Source organism: Physella acuta, unplaced genomic scaffold (assembly GCF_028476545.2).
Source record: "Physella acuta isolate Inbredline_101_S28 unplaced genomic scaffold, ASM2847654v3 ptg000239l, whole genome shotgun sequence".
NCBI lineage: Eukaryota > Metazoa > Mollusca > Gastropoda > Physidae > Physella > Physella acuta.
Window position 1 is genome coordinate 466448 of NW_026731758.1, and position 10550 is coordinate 476997.

Below are 10550 nucleotides of genomic sequence, written 5' to 3' on the forward strand. Positions count from 1 at the left end.
TATTCTTGAATTACATTCAACTTTTAATTATTTCCGATAACCGGAAGTGGTATAAAGTTGCCGTGAAAAAAATGAGAACGAGCCCTACCATACTTTATAGTGTTGGATTATTTTAAACTCGTAAAAGTCTAGGCTTTGTTTCATATTTTATTTAATTCGTCTGTTTTCAACACTGTGTATATGATGGTTTTATATAGTAATCATTTTAAAATATGTGTGCACGTTTTTTTTTAAAGTTAGTGTTTTTTTTTTTACAATGTATTAAATCGCAAAAATTTAGTAAGCACTCCTAGCCTGTAGAGTAAATAATAAATTACTTTATCTAGTTTGACCACTTTCATATTGTTAATTAATGTCTTAAACAATAGAAGTATAGGGGCAATAACAATATTAAATATGAATCCTTAATATGTCGGAAGTTATTACATTTTAGCTTTAAGCAAATTTATTACAAGTTATAAAATGTGTTTATAAAATTTACAATGAATAAAAGAAATTATAGTTAACAAGTAATATCATAAATTCAAAATGTTCAAGTTATGTGTAAAGCTAAACAATGTTGTATTATTCTATCTAAAGATGTTTTTTTAATTCAATCGTTTGCTTGATAATTTTATTCTTCTCTAAATTTAAAATAGTCTATTACCTGAGTATTTTAATCTATTTTATTGCAATGTATAACCACTCTGAGATAATGAACCAGACAAAAATAAGTCCGAACTCATTTCGGGCCCGCAATAATCGTGATTTACAAATGACCAGAACAAATGTTTGTATTACATTTTCATGTTTACCGAAAATTGTGGGGAAAAAAATTAATTAGTAGACAAGCTGGTCAAAATTATATAAACACGTAAGCTTGATTTGTGCAATGGTTTCTCGCGTTATGTTTATTTTTATGATTTTTTGAAATTTATATTATTAGTTTTGAATACATACATGTTTATAGCCATAGGATTCTTTGGTGTGCCTTATTTAGATAATAATTAAGAGAATAAATTGCTTTTTAATTTACATTGTACAAACGATGTAAACGAGCTATATGCCCATATGGGCACCTGTGTTTTAAAGAAGGGTAATAAGTCTTGGAAGTAGTCTGAATGTTTGCCTATCTAGTTTCAAAGTACAGCTCTTGTAGATTTTATATTTTTCTACACAACAGTGTGTGTTAGTTAGGGGTCGTCTATAAATGACGTCACACTCGTAGGGGGAGGGGGGTCCGTAATTTTGTGACGGTGTGTGATGAGGGAGAGATGGGGAGGTTCAGATGGTGCGACGTCACACTTTTGCATTATAAAAAAGCAATGTTAGAAACTATTTTAAAACGTTATTTCGCGTTTCAGAAAACTGTTTTTAATAAATTGCAATAGGAATTGATTAAAATACTCTATATTGACAGAGTTCAGACAAGATTTTGGAAAAATATCGATGTTTTAAGAAAACTTCAACTGCAATTTTGAGTGGGGGGGGTTGAAGGCCGAGGTGTGACATCATTTTAGGGGTGGGGGTCTGGCTTATTGTGACGATGTGTGACGGAGGGGAGGGGGTAGGTAAAAATCGTCAAAAAACCGTGACGTCATTTATGGATGACCCCTTACTGTAGAACAATCACTGCTATAGTAGACCTGTTTGTTTTTTACAAAACCACTATAATGAAAATATAATTGTTTTTTTGGTTGGAACTAGGCCCTTAAATTCTGAGATTATTTGTCCATGATGTCATTTGTCCTGATATATTTTGTCCTGGTATCTTTTGTCCGTGAGATCATTTATCCTTGAGATCATTTGTCCTGAGATAATTTGTCTTGAGATCATTTGTCCGTGAGATATTTTGTCTGAGATATTTTGTCTGAGATCATTTGTCCTGAGATCATTTGTCCTGTCACACTACAATGGTTACTTGATTTGCATTCATTCTAATAGGCCTACCATATTTTTTATTAAAAAATACGGTGTTTTTTTATATGATTTGTGTTTATTTGGATACAAATGAAGTGTCAGTGATCTATATCAATTTTATTTTATTCATGAAGAAAACAAAACAAACGTAAATTGTTTTTAGCCTTTACTTTGTCACAATTTATTCGATTGTAAAACATTTTTCTGTGTAAACCTGCAAACTAATTGATACGTTTTATTCTTTGGTATAGACCACAAATATGTTGACATATTTATAAATAATTACACCAAGATTAGTCTTCAACTTTGACAAGGAAAAGATTATAGAAATAAATTCAATTTGATTTTATTTTGTTTTACTTTTGAAAATTTCAATAATTCCGTGGAGCGCTCTAGCTAAACCTCATAATTATATATTTAGTTTAGCAATTTAGGCCTACACTGAAATTAACGACAACATTCAAAAGGATATAGTGAAAAACAAACAAAACAAAAAAAACAATCAGGTTATATTAGAAAATAATCAAAAGAATTTTCAACCCATTTTATGTTATTTATGTGTCGGTCTACTAGCATTATCTTCTCATTTTTTGTAATGCTGTCCACGCCACATCCACCATCCATATCCCATCCTTCTCTGCTCCTGCACCATGTTTCTGGTGTTACAGCGGTCACCAGTACAAAAACACGTGACTTCCTTCTTGTGAGTCAGGCAGCCATTGGCTGGGATACGAAGACCTGGGAACTTGCCGTCTGAACATCCACGGACCACATCTGGAACAGAAGAACTATATTAGTGTGTCAGGGTGTTGATAGTATTTCAGAAAAAAGGTTTAGTGTTAAGTTCAGATATTTGAGTTAGGGCTCTAGTAGGACTTGGGCAGAAGTTAGGTTTAGATATGGTTAGCATTGGCAAAAGAAAGTTATGTTTGTATTTTGTTTTCTACTAGTAACATAGCGACTCTTATTTAAAAAGATAAAAAGAATCAATTATTATGTCATTATCGGACGCAGGCAGTACAAGCAACGCTTAACATTGTTACCGCAAATGGGTCAGTACCTTTGACCCAAGTATAGAAATACATTAAAACGAAAATGTATGAGATATTGTTTTTAGAAAACATGTTAGTTTCGTCACATTCTATATCATAGTCCGTCCTGGGATGTTATTGGAGACTTAAGTGTTAGCAGTCGAGCGTATCAACCAACAGCCTATACACTGCATATAATGTTATCACATTGTTTTTCAAATTAGTATTTCTGGCACCTTATTTAATGATAAATGTTCATGATCTACTCACCGCCACCAAAAGGTGTTTTGTTGACAGTAGACATGCAAGGTCCCTTACACCTGACAAAACGTGTGTTGGTCCCAGTCTTTATTTTCCCATTGGCAGGACACAGGTAGTTCTGTTTCTTGCTGCTGCAGCCGCTGGTACAGCTGTGGCAGTCGTAGTAGCGCTGGGCTGGGGCTCGTGTGGTTGGTGTGGGTTCTGGGTTATTTCTGGTTGCAGAATTCGTAGTCTGCTGGTTGTTCACGGTTGTTACTAATCTTGTTGTGGTTGCTGGTTCGTTCGTGGTTGTATCTGCTTGCGTGGTGGCTGGTGCTCGTGTGCTGGTGGTGCTGGTTGTGCTAGCTGTAGTGGTTATCTTTGTAATGGTGGTCGTTATAGGACTGGTTGTTAGCGTGGTGGTGGTAAATGCTGCGGTCGTCGATATCGGATCATCTGGTATAAAATTATATTGATAACAGCTATAACGGTATTAGTACACCGTCATATCCATGAATATATATATATATATATATATATATATATATATATATATATATATATATATATATATATATATATATATATATATATATATAATATGTGTATATGAAAAGTAGATAAGAGAAAATACTTTGGGTTTTTTGTAAACACCAAAATTTCAATGTTACCGTATAAAACATAAAACCGAAAGTTGCTCAATAACATCATTCAAGCGTCAACAGTTCTCTAGTTTGAGCGGCACAGAGAAGTGCCTAAACAATTATTTCTATCTTCATAATCCTTTCGACATCTTTTACATTACTTTGATCCTAACTGTTCTAATGTTTGAATGCTTTTTTATTCATTGTATGATTTGATTTAATCATTTTTGTATGTATCGTGCTATTTACTAAGAAAAAAAATATTTATAAATTAATCCCCAAAACTAGCTTTGGTTAAAACTTGGGACAAGAAGTGGGTACTGTCTCACCACAAGAACAGCACACAATAGCTGTCGAGGTGGAGGTAGAAATGTCGATGTCGTCTCCGCTCGCTAAAGCATATATGCAGTTTCCTATTGAATATCTGTAACCATAGCATCTTGGATTAGAGGAGCAGTTGCGGAAACATTCCTGTGGAGTTTTTCAGTGTAATCATTTACATTTCAGTGTAAATGACGAAATTTAGGAAAGATAGATCATGTGAATTAGCGAAACTGTGATTTAGAGTTTTCGTTTATTAGTTCAATAAAAAAAGTAACAATATAAAATTTTGTTTTTCAACTGTTCGTGACCAAAGCATATGGGGTAGATAAAGTAGAGTTCATGCAAATCTTGCAAATGAACTAGAGTTCATCTGTTTCAACTACCTCGGCATATGTAGGGAAAGTGAAGACAGCACCTTGCCAAGCCGTCTTTTTTCCCTCACGCAAGTCAGGTACCCATCAGAGCTGGGTGTACTCAGTGATGTCCTACACTCACCAGTCCGAGCCGAGATCCGAACTCGAGACTTTAAGCAGTCAGTCAAACACTCTACAATTCCACCACACAGTTATACTATCAGTAATACAATGCTAAATAGCTTCGATGATGTAAATAGTTTCAACACAAGACATACTGTGTGAGTTTAGCAGGAGAAACAAAGGATACTTTTTTTTAAATTTAGGAATATTTTTTTATAAACGACCCAATCTAATCATACGATAATATATTTGTTCTACTAAACCTACAGTGTTGTTAACTGATGATATTTCTTCAATAGCACTTGCTTTTGCTTTACACTGCTGTGCTGTTTGGTAAAAAATTACATATATATATATATATATATATATATATATATATATACATATATATATATATATATATATTATAGGCCTATATATGAATATTTATATGTGTATATTTATATATGAATATTAATATATATATATATATATATATATATATATATATATATATATATATATATATATATATATATACTTTATACTTTATATATACTTTATCAAACATTGGCTTTTTTTAAATTTACTATATGGAACCTAATTACTTACTACTCCTGCAATGCACGAATACTGTAACAGTACCAGTAATATTCTCAGTGTCAGTATCAGCAGGCACGTCGTTGGAGACTGCATTTATGCATGTATCAGCAAATCTATATGCAGTACATTTAGGGTCGGAAGCACAGCTTTCAAAACACTCCTAGTAAATTATAAAATTGTACACAACAGACTTATTTCTAAATTAAAGAACAAAGCGTTACAATAATAAATTAAACAACAAAGTAAGTGATATAATTGTAAACTACACTATTTCTATTATTCCTATTACTTTAAATAACCTATTCTGCATTAAATTAGAAAAAGCCTACATATGCTTCTTAAAATTCTTCTTTAATTCATATTCCTTGTGTGTGTGTGTGTGTGTGTGTGTGTATGTATGGGTGTCTGTGAACACGATAACTTGAGTACCGTTACAGCTAGGTTGATGAAATTTCATATATAAGTATTATATCAAATTTGCAGATCATTATCAAGTTTTCAGTAATTTCCGATAACCGGAAGTGAAACTTTTTCTACTTTCAATTTTTTTTTAATTCCTATAACCTGAGTACTATTTCAGATAGATAAATAAAATTTCACATATAAGTAAAAAGAACTAATTCTCTGTCTTCTTTCAAATTTTGAGTAGCTTTTGTTGACCAGAAGTACTAATCTAGGCTAATTACGATTTCTCAAAAAAACGATCTTTAATCAATTTTTAAATATGTAATACATTTAAAATACATTAGAATATTGTAGAAAAAAGAAATGCGCACCGAGTGAACAGCACACAATGTGTTTATAACAGTGTGGAATATTAGTACTTAATAAATTACTATGTGTTGTGTTGTTTTTTTTTGAGAAATCGGAAATAGCGTAAAGTATTTCTTTCGGTAAACGAAAATTACTCAAAATATGACAGAATGCAGAGAAATAGATTTGATAATTGTGAATTTTCATGTATCTATCTGAAAGAGTACTCTGGTTATTTAAAAGCATTAGGAAAACCAAAGGAAGAATAAGTTCCATTTCCGATTACCGGATATAGCTGAAAAATTGATACAGAACTACAAATTTGATTTAATACATATATATTAAATTTCATTCAAACCTCACTGTAACGGTACTCAAATTTTCGTGTTCTCAGACACACAGCAACACACAGATATACGGACAAAATTGCTAATCTATTTTTTTCGCCTCATGGAGGTGTAAAACGTCAAGATTTTTTGGGGAAAACGGATTTTCCTTCTTGATCAAGATCACGCACCCGTGGTACAAAGGAACAAATAACTAGACTTGATCGCCATACTGAAATATATCTAAAGGGCTCTTATCTTGATTATTGGTTTTAAAAAATTAATATTAAAGGCTTTTCAAACAAATTTCATTTTCCAAACTTATAGTGTTGTTTGACGGCATGTGCATTAAACAAAATTAAAGAAAATTTACAAAATTCTTATTGTGTCTGAAGATTGGGGTATTATAGTCGTTCACTAAAATTGAATCAGGCGCTTCCGCCGGCGCACCGGCAGGGTTTGATTTGGTGCTCTAGGCTATCCTGTGAGCGCTATGGTGCATAATTTCGTTTTAAATAGTGCGATAGACTGTGAATAAGAAAGGTCTTTAACTGAATCGAATCCGGGCGGTCACCGGCGCCCCGACAGGGTGCTATTTCGCTCTGTACCTCTGGCTCATTTTTTTCCATAGACCTGGGTAAATGAATTAGCGAAGCTAGGCAGTATACCTAGTTTTTATATAGATCTAGAGTGAAATTATTATATAGATCTAAAGTGAAATTATTATATTGATCTAGAGTGAAATTATTATGTAGATCTAGAGTGAAATTATTATATTGATCTAGATTGAAATTATTATATTGATCTAGGGTGGAATTATTTTACAGACCTACAGTGGAATTTTTATGTAGATCTAGATACTAGGAAAGCAAAGTTTCATCCTAAACTATTTGATGTCAAATATTTGACCATTTTAAAAATATATTAATTATATATATTGACATCGTAGATGTAATCAACGAAATTCTAACCAAAAACAAGCAATAATTAATTATTGTAGGCCCTACTCTTAAAACAATTTAAAGTTTAAAGAAATAAAAATTTACCTGCGCGGATGATACATTTAAAGGCTTATTTACAATGCTAAGCGACGCCGTGCAATCTTGAGCTACCAACAAACAAACAAAAAACGCAAAAATGAAGTGGGAGGATACTATAAAAAAATGTTAAACATTCAAAGTATAATCAGCTGTATATTATTATAAATAATCATATTCTTAAATTTCTTAACAAAACGAAAAATTAGTTGGTTAAATTTCTGAACTTGGTTTCTCTGAGTGCTCATGTGTTTGTACGTGTGATATAGGTGGTTGTTTTGCAAAACTAAATGAGAAAATTATGTAATTAATATGTTTAAAATACAATTTTTTCATTTCTTTATACTTTGTCATATATTGGAAAAGGAAGAGCAAAAAATTTAAACTAATTAAATACATACAAAATGTAAATATATATATAACTTATAACTTAGAAAGCAATGTTGTAACTTATATCCCAGCAAGCACCTTGAACACAAACACGGTGACACCAGTAGAAGTAACCAGTAACACCTTACCTGATAGAGCCATTGGTAAACACAACAAAAAGAAGACCAACTTCATGCTTGCTATACTAAAACTCTCAACTTGTCCAGGTAATTTTACTAAGTTTTTCAGCTCTCCAACATCAACGTAAATAAAATTCCAACATAAAAACGCTGATGTTTATTCTGTTTTATATATTTCGGTACGGTCAAACTTTTCGTTTCCAAAATCTGTTTCAGGTCAAGATCTATAAAACTTGTAAGGCCACAACTTAGAACGTAATAACTTGTTTTCTGAGCCCTCCTTTCAGGACGTAGCAGTCATGCGTGACGTCTATATGGCTGGAATTGACGTGGGTGTCGTAGAATAGTTGTTTAAAAAGTGCGTGTTAATCATGTTTGGTGTGAAACAAGTAGCGGTGTGGTTTTTGTGGATGCTATGTTTTTAGTGGGTTTAAGTTAATGAAGGGAGGTTGTTCATCTAATCATCTAAAAATTAAGATAATTATATCACACTAGCCGTAATGCGGAGCCTTACAAATATTTTAAAATAAAGCAGGGGTGAGTTCCAATGCATATTTTCCCACGCCGAAGTAAAAGTAAAAGTAAAAGAAAATCACCATTATTGTGATGTATAACATTTATTTTCTACTTTTTAGTTCAATCAGAAAACGTGGGTTTTTTTTTTAATTTTAATGATAATTATTCGTACAAAACATTTACGGTTGGGGTTGTCAAAGTCAGTAGAATCACAAGATAGAAAAATGGAAGTTTTTGACAAAATACATAAAGGGAAACAGTCCATAGAGCAAATTGCGGCATTTGATTAAAAAATATCAAATTCTTCAAAAAAATTACGAAAGACATAAAAAAGTGGCATTTCAGGCTAAGAGAAATCGACAACAAGTGATGAAGTGATGAAAAACTATCTATAGAATTTTACACGTGAAATTTCATCCGACTAATTGAAAAGATTTTAAAGAAACCGCACATATATTGTTATGTATCATTTCCTGTTACTGGAGATTGCTCTAAAGTTTCTAGAAACCTACTTATAGAATGTGTTTTTGTTTTTCAAAATATTTAATTTCATCTACCCAAAATTTACAATATTGTCTAAATGCCAAAACTGAAAACGATAAATTAATATTTTGATTATTTAAATGTAGCCAACTTAATTTTATATTATCTAATCGATTTTAATATTTAAAATTTTCTTCAATGAAAAATGAGAACCTGAAAGAAAATGTATATCTCAATGTTGAGCCACTTAGCGATATTCTGTGACGTGACTCTCTATAAAACAATTAATTATTTGAAACAATGTTTACTATAACACCAATACTAAAACCAATATATCGCTCAGCTAACAGATTTAGTTTTAAGCAAATTCGGATCTTGTCAAATGTTGAATAGATACTTGTATCATTATACATTGTTTTTAGAAAAGCAGTTCAGAAAAGTGAGATTTTAAGTTAAAATTAAAATATAAATTGTGTACAAGCTAATTTAGTTGTATTTGTCTTTGTCATACGTGTAAATTAGTGAACTATTTTTTTTAATTGATACGTTTGACCGGATGAAAATTAAATGTTGCATGAGCCTTGATATAATTTGATGCTTAATCACTTTATAAAAATTAATTTAAAATTGTGCTATTTAGAAACCGGAAGTAGAGTAAGCACAATTTCCGGTTACTGGAAATCGCCGAAAAGTTGGTATATAACTACAAGATAGTTTGAAAATACTTGTATATGAATTTTCGTCAACTTTACTAATTCGGTAGTCAATGAGCATCGACGACAGAGCTGTTTGAACTCTCTTAGTAGGCTACCGGGGAGAGTTATCTGAGAAGCTGTGTGAGCTATCTGGGGAGCTGTTTGAACTCTCTGAGTATCTGCTTTATTTGTCTCTTCTGATTTTAGTTGTCTCGATCCCAGTATTTCAAACATACGCCTTAAGCTGTGGAATACATCGGGTTTTAACATTTCTACAACTTATAACTCTTACTAGCTAGCCATCTATTCAAACATCTCGAAAATAATAACAAACAAAAAAAGGTTTCATATACATATAAAAAACGCTTAGTTATGAAGTTTCACGTGGCAGGGCATTCCTATTACAAATTCAGTAGGGCGTGTATTTTTGACATTCACATTCGCCAAGGTCACCTTGGTTACACCTGACTTATTTTCTCAAAAGCTGTGACGCATTAAAAGAGGTGCAGTCTATAGTGTCTCTCGCACATTGTTCAAGTCATTATTTTAGCACTTGTAGTTGCTGTATTATTAAAACACTGACCACACAACTCAATGCACACTTTCTGTAGCAGGCTGACCACAACACTGAGTGCACCGTCTCTCTCTTCCATTGTAGATATGTACGACGCAGTGGCGTAGCCAGGATCGTCTCAAGGGGGGGGGGAGGGTTCCAATTTTTACCCGGGGACAAACTTTCGATTTGCACCCCCCCCCCCCCCTCAAACTTTCGATTTGCACCCCCCCCCTCAAACTTTCGATTTACACCCCCCCCCCTCAAACTTTCGATTTGCACCCCCCCTCATACTTTTTATATATACCGAGGGTTCTATGGGGGGGGTTATGACCCCCCCCCCTAACCCCCCCCCCTGCCTACGCCACTGGTACGACGCTTTAGTGGACTCGTCAAACCTTACCCCATACAGCCATGGGCAAACACAACAGAAAGAAGACCAACTTAACGCTTACAATCCTTTCTAGACAGTGACTTCAACG

At 32.9% G+C, this 10550-nt stretch overlaps 1 protein-coding gene across 1 annotated transcript; it reads right to left on the bottom strand.

Annotated features, from left to right (window-relative positions):
* Window positions 1-2384: 2384 nt before the first annotated feature.
* LOC131938235 (uncharacterized) lies at window positions 2385-8081 on the bottom strand. Its single transcript, XM_059296156.1, has 7 exons — window positions 7831-8081; window positions 7322-7383; window positions 5206-5356; window positions 4882-4940; window positions 4144-4285; window positions 3201-3626; window positions 2385-2673 (listed from the first exon to the last, which is right to left on the bottom strand). Exons 1-7 carry the CDS (start codon window positions 7874-7876, stop codon window positions 2483-2485), a joined length of 1077 nt encoding a protein of 358 aa, XP_059152139.1. The 5' UTR covers window positions 7877-8081; the 3' UTR covers window positions 2385-2482.
* Window positions 8082-10550: the final 2469 nt, after the last annotated feature.